The 19,956-nt window shown below is 43.4% G+C and overlaps 1 protein-coding gene across 9 annotated transcripts in view; it reads right to left on the bottom strand.

The window, feature by feature from the left end:
* pnut (septin 7-like protein pnut) overlaps nucleotides 1-19,956 on the bottom strand; it is a 59,317-nt gene that overhangs the window by 23,404 nt on the left and 15,957 nt on the right. For 5 of the 9 annotated variants that reach the window (XM_031977791.2, XM_076370070.1, XM_031977796.2 and 2 more), the window contains one exon: nucleotides 17,962-18,438. The exons of 2 other annotated variants lie outside the window; for them this stretch is intronic. In XM_031977791.2, the coding sequence (XP_031833651.1) occupies nucleotides 17,962-18,300 (339 nt within the window). In that variant the 5' untranslated portion in view covers nucleotides 18,301-18,438. Of the gene's footprint in view, nucleotides 1-17,961; nucleotides 18,439-19,156; nucleotides 19,338-19,363; nucleotides 19,953-19,956 lie in introns of those variants that run through there. 2 more of the 9 variants (XM_031977793.2, XM_031977794.2) reach the window with 2 other exon arrangements.

Here is a 19,956-nt window from a genome sequence, read left to right as displayed (position 1 = left end):
AGCACAGCCACTCCTCACAGACATATCCCTATCCCTCTACTCGCACACCTATCGCTCTCCAATCGTACATCCTTCCTTTCGAAGTCTGCGCTTTTCTATTTCCACAGATTCCACCCTGTTCAACCAGCGACTCCAGAAGGAGGCTGGCTGGCTGGCTGGCTAGCTGGCTGGCTGGCTGGCGTGTCTCTCGCGTTGCAGCCTGTTCTGCGCACTGGACCGGTTTCCGTTCCGCGATGCTGCACTCGGTTCGAACGAGGAGCCGCAGACGCTTCCCAGGGATGCCTCCCGGAATAAAACACGCGCGCCGCGTCCCCTTTGTCGCATTGTCCCGTAAATAAAGGCCGTCCTCGTCGTAATCAACGTTCCCCAGGATTTTTCCGCGGAAATCGTTCTCACCGCGAAGAACGCCGTTCACGATTTACGTTAACCCATTTTCAACTATACGTTACACCGTGTATTTGAAGTTCGAATTTACAACTGGAGTCGCCAAGAATCAATACGAGTTAATTAGCGATCCTGTAAACTTTGTGGAGCAGCGTATAGAAACACCAGAAAATATTCTTTACGATAGCTTCGACTTAATAAATAATAAATAATAATAAGTGTAATAAGTCAATGATAAAGCAAAGAAGAAACCAGACTACACTACAACGAACAATTTCATCAACTGATACCTTTCTCGGAGACATCAAAAATCCCTTTCCTCCGCAAATAGAGTTCTCCAAGACGGAAGTTGATGGGGTTACATTTCAGGGAACAGAATATTGCTGAAGCTCGAGGCAGCTCGGAGAAATCGAATAACGAAGCAGCTCGAGAGATAAATTTCCCTGGTAATAGGAAGAGGAGTCCCATTTCACGAGGCATTTAGTGCGAGAAGCGTTTGTTAGAAGAGATTGTTAGGGAAAAAAAAGAGTGAAGTGAAGGGAAAAAATAGGACACCAGATCCGAGCGTGTTTCCCGTTACGGCGCAATCTCGGGGGCTACTTTTATTCGAGCAACCGCGGTGATTCACGGCCTAATAAATAATCGGTGACGTTTACGTTGGAATAAGATGTCGGTTAGGGGGCTGGTCGAGCGGGATGATGAAACGGCTGCAACGCGAAGGGAGGGTTGGATTTAATATTGAATATCTTAATTGACGATTAAGAGTTTGCTAGATTCGACCGAGAATCGTTGCGGATTGGAACGAAAGAGCCACTCCTCGAGAAGAGGCTCGCGGACAAAAGGGACTCGGACCTGGATGAACAAGAACTGGCTGCCTTTGCCAGTGAATCGATCCTCGGTTCAGTGCAGCGACTCGACAGTGGATTATTTCCCTAGATTCCACTTCCAATCGGTGCATCAACTGTTTGTGCTGATCGAAACCAGGTTGAAAAGTGTATTAGGCTTCGGGAAGATTCAACATTGGGATTTTGATGATGCAGGTTGCAAAGAACAGTTTGTATGAGGTATTCTGTATAAGAGAAGTGTGTTCTGAATGGTCTGCAAATAATAAGGTTGTGAGTTTCATTCTGTGTTTATGGGGCTAACAAATCGTTCATTTGATATGGGATGAACGTGGAAAAATTGAGATCCTTGCGGTGCAAGTGAAAATAAATGATCCGTTTAAAGTATTCTACGTGAGAAAAGTAATGGTCTTTCTAGAGCTAAAAAGTATTCGTATGTTATGGATTAAACCCAGACAAATTGCGATCCTGACGGCTCAAGCCAATGTAAATGACCTGTCTAAAATATTCCACTCGAGGAGAGTAATATGTTCTTAATAATTCGTAACTGGCGAGGTCAAGAAATCCGTCCGCCTACTCTTGCCAGGGTTAACAAATGCCCATGATCAGTCCATCGAGTCGCGTGGTTTCTCGGAACGTTTAGCGTCCGGATTACTCCGTCGAGAAACGTTAAGCCTGTTCGTCGAGACCACTTTTTCACCGGAAAAAACCGCTTGGCAATGAGCGGAGGAGTACCGCTGCGACACGAGGAGTATCGTCACTCGAGCGGACTTGTCTTTTGCACTTAAATCTCTAACTCTTGCACCGTCAGCTGAAAGCAGCTTTACCCTCGAGGGGAATCGGCCGGGTTTTATCAGATTTCCCGTAGCTACGCGACTCGCGGCTACAGATTCAGCTCCGCGAATAATAATCGGGACAATAACCGGCCGCGAGGCAAGCCCTTGCTAGCAACCTTTTTAACCCCTTGCCGTGCAATGACGCGGCGAAGATTTCCAGGTCAATCCGAGGATGATTAATATTTATTCATTGCACGCGGATCGAAGTGAAAGACTATTTTATCGTTATCGATGCTTCAGCTATATAGTGAATGTACATTTACCGCGAACGAAATATTCTTTTACATTCTTGAAAATTTTGTAATTCGGTAATCTAGTAATATGATTATTTAGCGAATCGATAATTTGATAATTTAATGATTTAATAACATATTTTCAAAGATAAACCTGAATAATTATCACTACAATCTAACAAAACAAACGTGCAGCTCCAAGACGCATGTGCGACAGGTCACGTGACTAAAGGCGGTGCATTGGTTCCCCTTCCACCATACCATGCCACATCATTGGTCCAAAGCGACCAATCCACTGATCTGGGCGGAGTCTACCAGATCTTCCCCCAAGTTTCTACGAAAAATCTACGAAAAAACAATTTTCCAATTGTCGTGAAAAATTACAAAACAGCCGAGTCGATTATTCAATGGTCCCGCCATTAGGTAATGATTAGCCGAGTGCAGTCGACGAGTGTGCTGGCAGACGAGCACATAAAATGCGAGACGATTCTTCGCGGCATCCGCAGGAGTTTCGAATATCCCGCGGAGGATGTTATTTTTAGCGGTCGCTGCGGTTGAATCGCATTTTTCCTTCCCGTAATTTGTAATACAGATCTGCGGGCCGCGCGGGGAGCGTCGGGGCGTCCAAGCCACACGTAACTCCGCAGGAAAATATACTGAAAGAAAAGGAATCCGGCGCGTCGGGTTAAATAATTCACGTTCGCTGTTTTCCTTCTCTGCTGGATCCGTCGTCACGACCGGACAATACGTTACACGGACAGACAACAGTCGGGTTTTCAACGCTGCATTATATCGCACTTTACGCGAGAAAAGTTCATCCAGTTCTTCCACTATTTCTTGTCGAAAAACCTTCTTACATTCTTTAAACCTTCGATTAATTTTTGTATATCGCGGAGTGGGTGACATCAAACTTTCATATTTGAAATAGAACGTGGTAAATTAATAATTTAATTGCGTTACTAACAAGAGATGCCTGCATAGATCTCTTCTCTCATATTTAAGTTCAACTTATAATTTTGCTTCCTCTGAAGGTTTCGAATACTTTGAAAATTTCTCGTTCGCAAAGGGTTCAATAATTAAAGAAAAAAACGTTGAATTCAGGAAAATACCATCGCTGTGGCGTCTGTTATAGAAACAGACACTATTAGCCTACTTGCATTGCTTTCCGCAACTGAAACTCTTAATTTTCAACATAATTTCGGATATCCGACAGGTTTGTGCTTCGGTGAAAGCGGAACAAGAAGTTTGAAACCCGTTATTTCGATCGGTTGGCGGTAGTTCCGGCGTTAAAGTTGCGGAAAACAGCGAAAAGGTCGTACCAGCGATCGGTGGACGCGCACGAGGTTACTCGAGGAACTAGTTTCGTTCCTCTCGTGACTCCGTCACGCGTGAAACTCCGTGGCTCTGATATCGTGGACACAATGGAGCCTCGAAAGGCCGGCAGGCGGGAGCGCAGATGGGCTTCGTGATCGCGGAACACCTGTCGTGCGCGCGTTCTCTCTGCTCGGCGAGGTGCGCGCAGATAAGGCCGAAGGCACGCGTTCTCGACTCTCGAACACGCGTTTCCACTGGACAGATGTTAAGTTTTCGGGCAGATGTTGAGTGAACGCGAGCAAAAGTAGCTTGGCTGCAAGAGCGTTGAATTATAAGATGAAATTGAAACTTTGATCAGTTGTTGGCCAACTTGTTCAGCGAATAGAAGGTCCAAACGAGTCAAAATGACGCACGTTTTGCTTCGTAATTACTGAAATTATGAAGATACCTTTGTGACAAATTGTTAAAATAATGTATCTAAATGGAACAATGAAATTAGCTTCGAAGCTTGACAAATTTTCTAGTGTATTCTATTCTATCTTAATTATTCTCGTATTTTCTAGGAAAACTTATTCTAGGAGAAGGTAATCTAACCGCTGGGTAGATCTAATGTTGGTGTTTCAAAATTCGAATAGCAACTTTGTGAAAAAGCTGGGAATGACACAGATATTTGAAATTGATATAATTGTACGTTTCTTGATAACTCGACATGTTACCAATGCGATTAATTTACACGTGTCAAAAAATTAAAAATCAACCGTTCCCTGAATTTCATATCTCTGTTTATCCCGTTTCACCGGATCGAATGAGCATCGTCAAGATAAAACTGTCCACTAATTATCCTGAATGTTCATCAGCGATCGCAAACATCCCGGCGATGTCGGGCGGGATGCAACGTCCGCGCGAAAATATTCCGATAATTCCATCGATTTCCCCGGGGAAAATCAGGCGACGTGATTTTCCGCGCGCACGTGGGAAAATGGGGCTCCGGGCGATGCCAGGAAGTTCAAAATTTCCGGTCGCGATACTACTAAACGATAATGCAATCTCGACTCTTTTTTCCGGCGGATAACAGGTGAAAACACGGGTCAAAGGTAACCCGGTATCTCTGGAACTGAGGGAGAAGGAGTAAGAATAGACAGAAAATATCATTATTAACCGCAATTTTCAGTCTTTGGTTTAATATTTTTCATAAAATCAATTATATATAAAATATTGCAATATTAAAATATCGAAATATCGAAATAGTAAAATATTGAATTCACAAAAATTTATAAAATTTAGAAGTGTGTGCAGCAGAAAGATACACGAAAACAATGAATTTTCTCTAAGAATCCATCATTTTAATCGATGTTGGAAGGGTTAAGGATTGTTATCAAAGTTTGCCGAGTTTCGTGAGCAACGCACAAGTTAAACGAACATCTTGGATAACTGCTCGAAGGAAATTCCGAGGAACGAGACAAACGAAGCAAGTTTTGCGTGCAAACACGCTGTGGGATCCTGCGGATCCTTGTCGAGTGGATATTCTCGGGAAACATCTCTGATAGGAATATCCGAACACTGTGTAGATGCAATCCTGATCAGATTCAATTCACGCTGATAGACTGAATCGATCGGATAATCCGGTTGACGCGCTTGAACTCGATACATCGTGTCTCTCGACGATAAATACAGGGTGTTTCGTGTAACAATATCGACAAAACTATCTTTATTACATTTCAAATCTCGTCAGAGGATTTTATACGGAAATTTTATGTCTTTTCACGCGGCTTGAAAAATATAAATGTTGTTATATTCGTATAAATTTGATGCTATGAATTTGCGAATGACTGGCACGAACACTTTGAAGCAGAACTCTGCTTTTGCCGAAAGATTCTGAAAACTGATCACTAAAACTACCCATTTTACTGCTCCCTAATTTTCCACAATAAAATTGTTGAAACAAACACAAGTCGAAGCAGAATTTTCTTTATTCGAAGACACGTGAAACCTTCACCTAGAAATTCATCCTTAAAACTACCCCTTCAGCCTCTGTTTCTTCTTCTTTCCTAAATAAAAGGGTTGAAGCAGACACACTTGGAAACAGAATTGTCATTTACTTAATAACACCCAAACATTCTCCCAGAAATTCATCCCTAGAACTACACCCTTAACCTCCTTTCCTTTTATTTCCCAAATAAAAGGGTTGAAGCAAACACACATCGAAGCAGAATTCTTTCTGTTCAAAGACACTCAAGTTCTCCTAGAAGTTCACCCCTAAAACTACTCCCTTAACATCCTTACCTGGCATTTTACCAAATAAAAGGGTCGAGACAACCACACTTCGAAGCAGAATTCTCTCTGTTCCAAAACACCTAAATTCCCCTAGAAATTCATCCCTGATACTACTCCCTTAACCTCCTTTCCTGCAATTTTCCCAAATAAAAGGGTCGAAACGAATACCCAGCACGTTATCCAGTTACCCGCAAGGTGAACGGCGACCCAACAGAGGGAAAGGTCTGAAGCTACCCTCTTCAATCCCTCCGAGCACAAGGGAGACGGAAAAAGGGCGTGAAGCGCGTGCCGAGGCGCGAAAAATGACACGGTGACAGTGGACCGATGTGGAGCGCGTTCGATAAACGTCACCGCGAAAAAATCCAGGCCTCGCAATCATCGCCGCGATCCCATTACCGTCATTGGTACGCGATAATAGCCGACGATGTGACGCGAATTATTATGCACGAGAGATACGAACGGTTAGATCACGAAAACGGGCGCGTGCACGCACGCGCTTGTTTGCCTGTACAATCGGCCCCGATTAATTCACGCTTATTTATCATCGAGAGGAACAATGCTCCGTTAACTGAACGGTGTAATGAATTTTCATGCACACCCTGCATGCTGGATATAGAATGATGAACACTATTGATTCTTGCAAGATTCGTTTCATTACATTTTTATTGGTAGTAGTACGTAGTTTCCTTCTTGATTCAAGATGATTTGTACGTTTCCATGATTAACCCTTTGGGAATGATTTAATCCCTGTCGGTGTATACGAAACATTCAGTGGAGGAAGCTAAATTGTTCTGATGATCGAACTTTGAAATATCAAAGGAAGAACTATGAGCTAACTGGATTATACTCTTTAATCTTTGGTCATTTGAATAATTGAGTTGCTGCAGTTTTACATTTAATGCATGAAACTTTGGTACCACCGGTTAGAGTACAGTATGATCCCCTATAATGCGATTTAAAAAATCGTCGGCACATTACTATCAAAGTCACATTTCCCATAAGGAACTGATACGACAGAGGATAAATTAATACAAGTTGGACCAGTATTCGAAAGAGGAATTTCACGCGAAATTCGTTCTACAGTAATGTTAAATAATCTGACCAATGGCGTTAACCCCTTGCCCTACAATTCATTTTCATGCAAATTATATATTATTCCTCTGTTATCAATGCTCACACCTTACGGCACGCGTCGACATAGAATAAGACTGGAATTTTCTCATATTTCCGATAAATTATTAATAACAAAGTAGTTAGATCGATCACGGTTCAGAAAGAGATCACAGGGCAAGGGGTTAAATGTTCGGAAGCGCAGAAGCCGTGCAGCTTTGATCTAGTTTTCAAAGGGAAACCGCGCCCCGGGTTCCCGTGATCGTAGCGAAACCTTTAAAACCCCCGGAAGAGCTTTTATTTTCAACGTTATCCTCGAGTCGATCCCCCTTTATCTCCGGCCGCCTTTAATCCGACGTGACCGGCGATCTAATTAACTGCAGGCGAAGGAGGAGCCGCGCGGTGCGGCAAAAGTCGCGCGCGACGAACTCTTTTCGCGTGCTGGTCGCCACGGCGACGGCACGGGGCGTGAATTCGCGCGACGGACTTTCGAAAAGCGCGACAGGATCGATTCGACACGGCGCAGGGCTTAAAGGCTGATTTCTATTAACCGGATCCGTTGCGAGGGAAAATTCTTGGAGGGCATGCGATTGTTTGCGTGTACCGTTAATGGGGATAAGTCTGTATCATTACTATTATTACTAATACTACGTTACTGGGTTTTGACTGAAAGACAATTGTTATTGTTGAAGTCTGCGACGTTCGTGTAATTACTAGTGGTATATTACTGTTTCTGTGCTGTCACTATTACTATGTATAGTACCACATTATAATTACTATGTTTTGAGTGAAAGAACTGTTATTATCAACGTCTGTGTTGTTATTATTTCTAGTACTATACTACTACTGCTATATGCAACACTATATTACTACTGTTACTATGCTATTATTATTCCTATCTATGATACAATATATTATTGCTTTTTATTTCTATTTTATTTCTATCCCTGTGTATTGCACTATATTACTATTACGGTGCTACACTATTCCTATATATAATACTATATTATTATTACTACACTGTTATTACATATAATACTCTACACAGAATTTTCTAGATGCACTGCCAGTTTTCCTAATGCATCCAACTACAACCACGTAACGTAAAAATGTTTCCTATTAGACACGGCTAACTCCCAAAAGCCCCAAACGACTGTAAGTTAACAGTACAAATATAATTCTACCTTGGATATAAATGTACAAAATAATAGAAACGCTAAATATCTTTGTCCGAGCCAAACCATGCGACAACAGTTCCGCGTCCGGTCGGGTAATACAAATGGACCTATACGCGCGTGTCCTGAAGGCGTGCACACCGGACGAACGCGGAATCCACTGTTCCCGTGGAATTCCGCGCGAATTAAACGACCGCGACGGGACCCGCGCACGCTATAAATCCGAGTCACGCGGCCGTCAATGATAATTGCGGGGAACACGGCCGATTTACGAGCCCCCACCGCCGGGAACCTTCGACCTGCTGCGCTGCAATGATAAGGACAGATTCTGCTGGAATTCCGAATCGGCTCCCTTAACCCCTCGCCTTACGATAACGAGTCGGACGCGTGACGAAGATCTTTAAATAAATATCACTGGATTATTTTTAATTCGATTTAATTACCATTACTTTTAACATAATTATTTGCTAGTTAGGTCGATGTTGATTAATCCGTCGAGTCCTAATGTTCTCTGAGGAACGTTTAATTGTGAATAGAATCGTAAAGCAACATATCAGTCAAGATTAGTTTACCATATTACAAGAAAGGAGATAGAAAATTCCTAATATAATCAATTTCCAGAGATCCCCTGTAAAATTCGGAAACACCAAGTATAGATCCTTGCACCAACCGCTGTAACAGGTAAAAGGGGTAGTTTTCATCCTGATCTTCAACCTTGAGCAACGAAGGAGCCAAACAATTAAAATGACAAACATTTTCTGTGGTATCAAAATGTTCTGTCTTCAGAACCAACCAAAAGTACACGGCGAATTCGTCTAGTAGACGTCACATCGAATAAAAGGGAAACTTATAGCGTAACAAAAACACATAAAATTGGAACAAAGAAGGAAAAAAAGCAGTTTTTGTGACAGAATGGTCCGTGTGTCTTTGGGAAACACAGCAACGAACCGGAAACGCAAGGTGAGTTCGACTCGTTGTTCAAACAACAGCGGCGTGTGGATGATCGCCGCACAACCACAGGATCGATACACGTTCGCGATCGCGGACAAGGAAGAGGGAATATTCGAAATCGCCTTTGTGCCCAGTCCGGTTTCCACGCGGCCGAATAGGTCCACGCTCCGGGACACGATATATCCCTCGTAACCCAATAACTGGCGCGCCACCCCGCTTACCCGCAGCGTTCTTCAATTTTTCCCATCCCTTTGGCCGCGCGTCCGCCCCCGAAAGGCTAGGCGCCGCGCACCGAAAAACCCCGATTCTGAAACGTGGAACGATAACACCTCGCGTCGTACTAGAGAAATCAAATTTTTCCGTTTGTTTCTGAATCAAATCATCCCTTGATCCAGGATTAACCCTTTGGACTCGGAAAGCCGGCGGCTCATGGCCGCCGTTTGCTTTGATATGGCAAACTAAAATTGCGAAAATTATAAAATTACAAGAGCATAAAATTTCAAAAATATTAAATCGCAAAGCTATAAAATTACAAGACTATGAAATTGAAAAAATTATAAAATTACAGAACTATAACATTCAACATTCAATATCACATTCTGTCTAAAATAATTAGACGTAAAATATTGAAACGCAATATGTTCCAAGTCCGCGCAATCGATCGGGGTGTTCATAACGTGGAATGAATTGCGTAAGGTGACTCATATGAATTTGGGAGGATTTCGAGAAGAGCCGAACCCAGACCGCCCTCGTTCCAATTTTTTTCCACGGATCTAGCAGCCACCCCTCTCATCGGGGATTAATGGAATTTTCGGAGCGATGTGCTCCGATCCCCTGTGATCAAACGCCCGACCCCGCTGTACGGGATAAATTTGTTTACCGTTCGTTGTTTTTTATTCATTCGGTTCCGACGATGACGACGGTCGAATTAAAAAAGCAATTTGAATATTTGGTACTTTGGTGAGTCGAATGAATGCTACGTGTATCGTAGGGCAAGCTGCTTTTTGGATACCCCGATGGAATTGCTGTAAATTGGGCCAAAATCATTTTCAACGCATGAAAAAATTCCTACACATTCCTCAAAGACTAGCAAACAAACCTACAAAGTTTGAATCTGATAACATTGCTAGTTTCGCTTTAAAAAATTCCGATATCTTAGGAACTGCAACATTCACAGGAACAAACAACTTTGGAAAGTACTCTGAAAAAATCGTTATTAGTCTTGTCAAAATCATTTTTAACGCACGAAAAAATTCCTACGTATTCCCCAAAGATCAATAAATGAATCCCCAGACTTCGAATTTGATAACATCGCGAGTTTCGCCTAAAAAAATTCTCAAATTCACAGGCAAACCAAGGGAAGTTCTTAATGCGCGACCCACTTCGCTCGAAATTCGGTCCGGTCAAAGGTTCTGCGAGGTGGAGTCGTCTCGCGTTTCCCGTGTCCTCGACCCGGACACGAATATCTTCTTAATTAAAGCTCTTTTGTAAGGGCGCGACGCCCCCGTGAAATTCTCTGCCGGGCGAGACGCGTGCCGGCGCAACGTCTTGGCTAATTTCGTTCAATTAACATCCAGCCCTAGAGGACATAGGCGTTTCCAAATGAGCCACGGTTGCGAGATTAAGCGGCGCGCCTCCTCGGAATGGTCTCGTCAATCTTTGATGAATTGTTCCCCCGTTACGTAGACGACCGATTAAGGTAACGGTGTCGAAACATTCGCCGAGTATTACCGTGAGCGACGGAATTAGTTATAATAGGCACTAACCATGATCCACGTTTGAGTGCTTCAATCCTGGCGCGGGGAAAAGTTATCAAGATCTCGTCAGCGATTGTTAGACTGTCAGACATTATTATTGAATTAGCGATTTAAGTTATATCTGATCTATATTATCATTTTCTGTTTCAAATTCGTATCAATCTAGATTCCACGTAATCTAAATTAGTTTAGTCTTCTACGAGTAAATTAGGGTCATATTTTTCTGGGATAATTACAATTTTAAGTCGAGAATATTAGAAACAACTTATTACCACCCCACGTGTTCCTATTGTATGAAAATTATCTTCAAACTCCCAATTTCTCCTACACAGGTGGTACCACCAAAATTCCCCCATTTCTTCCATTACTCGCGGAATATTGCGCCGAGAACAAAGGAACAATACGAAACAAACGTTCAACCGAGTCGCAAGGTTCGAGAAACCGGTCGGTGAACCGAAATACCACCGGCAATAATCATTCGGCCGGCATAATTGTTCCGCGAACAGCGAAACCATCTCGCCGGGCTCGCAAATTGCGCGGAGGTATGCGCGAAGATAACTTTCCGGTAACTCGAAGATAGGAGAGAGTACGTTTACATTAATGAGGGTGCCGGGTGGAACGCGCCAGGCCAGAAAACGCTCAATTACGCGCGCACCCGCCGTTCCTCGAGCTAGAAACGCTTCCCATAGAGAGATCCTCTCCTAGCAGCTTAGCTCGCGCGAAAAATCTCCGGCGATTGTTTCGTTGAAAAACGAGAGAAAAGAATGGAAAAAAGAATTCCACTTCACGGAGAAATCCTTTTCCCTGGCACTGGTGTTGTTTCGCGCGAGAAATCCCTCTCCGCTGGGCTCCGCCACGCGAAAAATCCGCTTCGCTGGATCTGGCGCGCGAAAAATCCCCCCCGCTCCGTCGGCTGCAGCACCGCGCGATCCTGGAAATCGGGGGTGGCTGCAATCTTTCCTCTCCCACCCCCTACACCTTCTTTTTTCAATTCGTGTTCGTTTCCATACGCTATCCATGCATCGGAAACCGTTTTCCGCCGTTCTGGTGGATGTTATAACCTTCCGAAGACGAATGTTGGCAGTTTACGGACATCGAAATTTGGTATGTAGTATGAAAAGCTGCGAATAATTCCATTGTTAGAAAAATAACGTGATTTGCTATTTAAGAGTTCGACGTGTAGCTTAGCTCCCAGCTGAAGATCCTGGACACTTAGCAAAGTCCTCGTAGAGGGTTGGAAGTACTTCTGAATAATTTTTAATTCATTATTCCTAGATACTGAACGAGGAAAGAACATGTTGCATAATATTAGAGAACATTTACCGAGCCAGAGCAACTAATGCCGCTTGGACAACGCGAAACGTGGAAGACTGGGTAGCTAAGCGAAAACCCTGGCAAGCGTTGATCCGCAACGAGCCAGCATCAAACGCGATGCGAAGCGGTTCCGAGGGGGTTGAAAAATCCCCGCGTTGTTTGGGGAATGGCAAAAGAAACGAGGAGAGAAAGTGGGACGCGGCCTGCTTTCCTGAAAGGGTACTTTGTGTTTCCCTTCGAGTGTTCCGCGGGATCGTCAGCCAGGGTCGCTCGCATGCATTTACACATTTTTCTGGGGAGAGAGGGGGTTTTGCTCTCTTTTCCCCGTGCGAAACCCAAACTCAAGGTTCTTACGAGAAAAAGAGAAAGAAAGGGAGAAATGGGGGAAGGAAGAAAAGGTAACGACCAGGGCTCGACCTCTCGTCAGAGGGTTTGAGCGTTGTAATTAATCCTTGGCTCTCGGAGACTGTTACGCGTTCGACGATGAAAGCTACCGTCTCATTGTGTACCTTCCTTAACGAGGATATTTCTGTAGCCTTTGCTACAGCCTCCGGTATACTAGGATTAGAAAAACGAACGTAGGAAGAATTGGAATTGCGAGGAATTCGAAGAATCGGGATTTATTTCATTGAACCTTGCTAGTTCAGTGATAAACCCTCTAATCTTTACCAATTCTTCCTGGTATTTCTCGTGCTGTGAATATTTGAACCCTGAACACTCCTAGTTAGCGAAGTCAAGTTTAACCTTTGCATTCGGAAGTTTTTCACTAGAAATATTCGAAATTTTATGATGAAATGCAGACGATGTTCTTTGGTATTAACTGAACGGTGATTCACATATAAGTTAAGGTATAAAACTATGTTACTTCATATTTTACATAGCATTATATACAAGGTATAATGTAAAATACTAAACTTTATAGTTTTGCTGTATCAAATCAAGTGACGACTACTATTATGACTATTCATCCCCTAAAACGATCGATACTCCCGCAGCCCAGTTCTCAAATTCCACGAATTTGTACGGAACATCCTGTACATGCTCCAAATCTCACAGCAACCCGATAAGAAAAAGCAACCTACCAAAGAAAAAACGGTTTTAATAGGGCGCCCTTATCAAAGACAGAACAATGATCTCGTTTAAGAGCCACGGAGGCCACGGAAGTCATAAATTTCCATTTTATCGACACACAGCCGGGCCTTCTCTGTCCTTCGTGGAACTTGTACATATATCCGACCGTTTCATCATCGGTACATGTTTCGTGGCCGGTAAGAGAGTCGTAAGGGTTGATCATTCGCCGCGATAAAGCGTTCGCCGTCTTTCCACGCGCGATCGAAGCGACTGGCAATCAAGCTATCGGCGTGAATGTTCCTCCTTATCGAGGGATAAGCCTCTATATTTTATTTTCCACGAAGCCCAGAAAATAATGATCAGGAAATACACATGAGTCATTTATTGACCAAATCGGTTATCTTCATAAAATGGGAAGTAGAGAAAATCAATGATACGTTAGCACTTGCTGATCCTCAACACTTTCTTTTAAATGCAAAATCGAATAAATATAAACTTAACGTCAAATATGATAAAATTCTTGAATGTCTTCAGGCTTTAATGTTCAAACACTTGTGTGTTTTAATTGGAAAATATCGTTTTTTTTATTTTCGTTTTGTCGAGCTAATCGATTTTCTATATGAACCATTCATATGGCAGTTACATCAGTTTCTATTTTTAGTCTTCAAATTTAGCAGCTTCGTCGCGATTCATCAACGCGATTCATGCCAATCCGTCTTTCATCCAAGAACCCATCTCCCGAAAAAGAATCAGCCCTGTTTCTCTCTGTGGATACCAACCCTCCGATGTGCAAGAATACATCTATTTATTTGACCGACAGTGCTTCGATCACCTTCGTTCGTCCCGTGACTCACAAAGTTACAGTGTACTTTCCTATTGTCTCTCCGACGCAGGGTGGGACCCTCGCCCCCGTGGTTACACGAACCGGGGCCCTTCGACCGAATATGCGGCGAGGGGTGGCCATGTGCGCTCCGCTAGTGGTTGTCAACCTCGAGTCCAGACAGAAAAGGCGCTGCGAGTTGCTAACATTCCAAACTGCCTGTGCCATCGGAAAAAACTTCGGAACAGTTGTCCCGAGAGATCGCACGAAGTACTATCAAACCTTGACAAGTGGAATCGCAAGGGATGACTTAAGATGTTCGAGCTGTAGATGCTTTATCTTATCGAGTTTCGGTGATAAAGAAGGTTCAACAGATGAAAATCTGATTTCGTCTTATCAAATTTTCGAATGAAGGAGGTTCGATACACTTAGTTCGAACTCGACATAGAGGTTTCATACACCGATCGCAGTTCAATCGCATCACAATTGTTTCGAATTTGACTGGAGACTGTCAACAAAACCTCGAGCAATAGGAGAAACAAACATAAGGTAAACAATTTTAGCAGTGAACGACTCGTTCGATGCTCGCGCGGAAAATATTTCACGCGCTTCGATCGCGGACGGGTCGACGCGTGCACTCGACTTCTGCGAGGTGCTCGACGAATTAAGAGGAACCGAACGCTCAATCACCTCTGATTCTAAACAGAACGAACGTTTCCCGGAATAAATAGGCCGGGATTGAAAGAGCGTTTCTCCAAAGGGAGTAAAAATAACACTGGAGGGGCGTGGTTTAAAGAATCGAGAGCACATGCTTGACGCGAAAGAGCCGGCTAGAGGAATTAAAAGCTAAGTCCCTCTCGCAAAAGCCCATGAAAATTGAGATAAGAACGCAGCCATATGTTCCTCCCTCGCCGAGTTTCTCCGTCACTCTGCACTGTATCCCACTGGTAGATCATTTCTCTCTCTCTCCTTCCCACCCTCGCTTTGTGCATAATCGTGTGTGTGTGTGTGTGTGTGTGTGTGTGCGCGCGTATGTGTGTCTCTCTTTCTCTTCGCTCTGGAACACCACTCTCCCTCGCTCTTTTGCGCACAACAGCGTGATAGAGTGGGCCAAGCAGGGTAAACTTGCCACGTGTTCGTGACAGAGATTCTCATCAGTCTCTCTCTCTGAGTCATCCGCGTCGTGCAATTACTCTGTTAATGCGACCATAAATCGTTAGACTTTAATTGATAACGATCCTGTCGTCTATCAATACTGTTATGGATTTACGGCGAATTCAATGCAACATCGAGTACAATTTTTATTACTGAGGAAAGGGATGGGGCACTTTAATCTGCTGAAAGGTCTACGGTCCAGATTTTTATCTTGTTTGAAGTATCGCACTAACCGAAAATACATCGAAATCAGTAGAAAACCTATTAGTTCTGAATAGTGATGAATGAATTGTTACACGAGTAAAAATTGTGGGCTATTACTTGAAAAAATAGTAGAGACCTCGATGCCTCTAGCACACATCGCCTAGAGACGAAATAAATGAATCAAACGAACCAAATAAAACTAACCAAACCAAACATCTCAAAATAGGAAAAATTGCATTTTAGAGATGTTATAAATAAGCCAGTAATTCCAAAGGTAATTGCGTTTATGAATTAAAATGGACACCCTGTACATGGTTATATGTATATCGAGGTGGATCGAGAAACGGTATACAATTCGTCGTTTTTGCGGAGCGTCGTCGAGACCTCGACTCGACTCGACTGGATTCCGTGAGTCATAGCCCGTTTTCTCACGGAGCCACGAGAGAACGGAATAAACGGGAGGATCACGTGGTCCTTTATGCGGGGTCCTCGAGCGACCGGGACGAGCACGACCACCACCATCGCCGCTGTGTGCGCGCCAGGGGTATAAAATTTGATTCTTCGAGAAGCGGGATTGAGTTACCGAGTCACGAGGTACGCGACAGAACTCCCCGCAGCACGAAATCTCTAACGATCCTCGTCGGAAATCGTATTCCCCGGAGTCACGTTCAAAAAGCCCGCCATTATAACGGTCACATTTGAAAACTTTCACAGAGCTACGACTACACCGTGTTACTACGTTGATTTTGCAACTCCGCTTGTAACGGACGGTGTAATCAACGTTGCAACTTCGTGTTGGACTATTGTTTCCTGAAAGTACTTAACCCTTTGAACTCGAGAGGTGACTCTCACTCGTTGCTTCGTTTTATACAGTAAAACTATAAAATTTGATACTTAACCTTTCGAATGAAGATTTCTAGATTAACTTAAGAAAACTCAATATTCATTTCTCACGGATCAAAAGAAGAAAACTATTTTGCTATTATCAATTTATCTTCGAATAAAATTTCCATGAAAGTAGGACAGAAAATTTTGTTATATTACTTCCAAATTGTCAATAGTGGAATACTACACGAGCTCAGTAACGAAAGTAGATAATATACCAAGGGGTTAATATTAAACTTATAATGCATCAATTTGAGAAATATTCAAACAAAATAGCTTCGTCCCTGAATGTATGATTTCTCGTTTAATTTCACGAAATATCCTCTCTATCTCATCAGAAAATGTTACAATATTTCTAATGAAAAACTTCCGAGTGCAAAGGGTTAATATTTTAAGTGAAATTTTTCTGTCAAGCAGACATGTTTGAATTCAATCTGTTAACTCGTTGTTGATCGAATATGTGAAGATCCATATTTCTACACTGCTTGAGCACGCTTAAAGCAAAGGGGAAATTGTTCTTTAAATAAGGAATCGTTTAGCATATAAATAGGTTATGTCGTTAATCGCCATTTTAATCGGGGTATCTGAAAATACCGCTAGATCTGCCCCTCGCTGCGCGCTTGCATTTAAAATTCACTACAATTTCCGGTTAAGGTAACTGATCCCGGTTATAATTAAAGAGCCTCTGGTTTTTATAGACTTATCGATTTTAGATTTACGGGGACAAGTACTCGCACAATATCTGAGGTTAGAAGTTTCACGACCTGATCCGTTAAACGTGCCAGAATTTGATCGATACTAGATCTGGATTAAGGATTCATTTTCCGCTGATTGAGTGGGCGAAAGGAACTGTTCCACAATCTTCATGAATTTTAACACTAGAACTACCAGATAGATCAAAATGATCCATTCTTGACTCCTTCTGTTACAATTATTGAAAAAGTACAGATGCTTCTGTGAGAAATCGTTAAAAAAGTTGATCTAGCAATATTTACACTAGCACTACCGATCACTAAACTGACTTTTGCCAATTTCTGTATAAAAACCATAAGAGTGCGTTTATTAAGACTTCAATCAGGTTGTACTTCAGTTTTGCTATTACTGAAGTTTTGTTAATAATTTTTCGTAGAAATATCCATACCTTCTCAATAACTATGCCAGAAGAACTCGGAGATAAGTAATTTCGACCCACCTGGTAGTTCTAGTGTTAAACCCTAACCCCTTGTGTTACGCTATCATGTCAAACATAAATATTATTCAATTCGTTTGAATGCAAATTACATATTATTCCTCTGTTATCAAGGATTACACCTTAGGGCACACGTTCGCATAGGATAAGACTGGAATTTTCTCTTATTTCCAATAAATTATTAATAACAAAGTAATTTTATCGGTCACAGTTCAGAACGAAATCATAGGGCAATGGGTTAAGGCGGTAATTCGTAAGAGAAACGTTAACCGAATAGATCTAGTACTTCGTAATAAACTCATAGATGCACATCGAACCGCGCAATACAAAGTTAACAAAGTTAATATCTCGTTAAACGAAGTGTACCCGTTGCGAGGTTCTCTTCTCGCGCGAGATAAACGGAAAATAGAAGGAAAAAAAATGGCGGGGAAAAATGTTCCAGCTTACCGACGTGGTGTCGCCGTTCGCCTTTTCCCCGTCTAGTATCCTTTGCCTGAGGGCAAGCCTGTCGAGGCTCGTCAGCCTGTAACTACCGCCGACGTCACGATCTCTGTTCAATCGTTCAGTCGTGCCGCTGCCATTGGAACCGGCGTTGAAGCTGGACGTATATTTCGGCAACGTCGGCGGCGGCACTTGTCGCGGCTTATCACGGTTCAGCATCGAGTTGTTGCTGTACAGGAACGAGGAATTGTTCGCCACGGTCCTCGTCGTCGACGTCACGCCGATCGACGCCTTTATCCCGTTGCTCTGCGTGCCGGCGGAACCGTTTTGATTTTCGGTCGACATTTTCAACCGGTGTCACGTGACTATTCTCGAGGGCCAACACGGTTCTCTATCTCTTTCTCGTCCGCTCCCTCGCTCTCTCGCCCCCCTGTCCTTCACCGGCGCAGCCTTCTCTCTCTCTCCTTTCTATTGCGGGGCAAACTGACGGAGAACGATTAAACTGGCATTCTCTCGATATTCCCTTTTATTTCGGTTTAATCGAGCAGATTTATTGTCCATTCGGTTTACGATCACAGCAAAACACTACAACAATGGCGGCGAGCCTGGTCACGTGACGGATCACTCACTGGTCCATTCCGCAACGAACAGGGCTAACTTTTGCGAAAGTTGTTAACGGGCATTTAATTATTAACAAGAGAAGCTCCGCTCAGAATGCTCGTGCTCTCGCGCGAACCGGTTCTCAACGGACCGGGCATTGTTTATGCAAAATATGGAACGATAACAATCGTGATTCGAACAGTCACGTGGTTCTGTTGTGTTTTGCTGTAATCTAAAGTTGAACGGGCAGCATCGTCGAATCGGACGCTTCATGGAAACAAACCCTAGTAATCTATTCCCCTATTGGCTTTCGTTTCTATGGAAAATAGTAACAACTCCCGTGCTTCTAATAAACAAGTGAAAGATCCATCCGAGAAAGAATTACGGAAAGTCTGAAAGGGTTTTAAAACGGTACTATTACGGAGTACGTGTCTCAAGCACTTCTAGCACATAGCTGCAACCCAAATTCAAATCTCCCAGCTATATTTCTAGAAAACAAGCGTCTCCAAGGGGAACAAACGCGTTCAGTCTACGCCGATATTCAATCCATACCAATGTTTAATGAAATTTTCAATATTCCAATTATAAATTTCAAAATTACCCTTAAGAATGAAAAAATAAAATTCCGATAAAAAACTTCATCGGTCCCATTAATGTCCAGCACAAAAGGAGAATCGTAGATTAGTAGAGTTCGGTGAAGGCGTATTTCCAATGGACGCATCGCGCAAAGGTAACCGCTTTTATTGGGCCGATTCCGTGGAAGCGGAATCGCGAGGGGCAACGTAAGAAAACGAACGGGCGTGTCTACCATAAAAGGTGTTCTTTCGCCGTAACGGACAGAAATATGTCACGCGATTGCCCGACCGACTCTCCGTGTCGGTTTCCGCGAGCCGGGGAACTGTTGCTCGAGAGGTTCACCGAATCGCGACAAAGACGTAGAAGCACAATGATCGATTCCCCGTGAAATATTATCGTACGCAACGCCGTCAGGGCTCGGAGCCGTCCGTGCCAGTCATTCACTCGCAACTTTGCGACAAGAGTAAACCGTCCCTTCCTTCCCCCGGCCGGAAAGAAAAAACGCTAGAGACAAGAGAAGAAAAAGAAAAGCAAACAGGTCCAACGGAGCCGAAACAATGGGCCGAGAGAGTGCAAGCTCGAGAGTCCTCGAAACGGTGTGTCTCGGCTGTGCGCGGCTGGAAAGCCACCGCGGCTTGCCCTTGGAAACGCCTTCGGCTAGGATCAACAGAAACCGTATCACGGTCATAGACTTCGGCGTATAATGTTACACGACGAGCGCGAACCCGCAAATTGAACTGAACGCAATGGATATACACGCACTCGCGCACACAGAGGTATTCGCGCGCGTGTTCGATACGGTCTTGTTCGAGGGGTTAATCGTTC

This window comes from Nomia melanderi, chromosome 8 (genome assembly GCF_051020985.1).
Source record: "Nomia melanderi isolate GNS246 chromosome 8, iyNomMela1, whole genome shotgun sequence".
In the NCBI taxonomy this organism is placed as follows: Eukaryota; Metazoa; Arthropoda; class Insecta; order Hymenoptera; family Halictidae; genus Nomia; species Nomia melanderi.
This window is presented reverse-complemented; position numbering and strand designations above follow the sequence as displayed.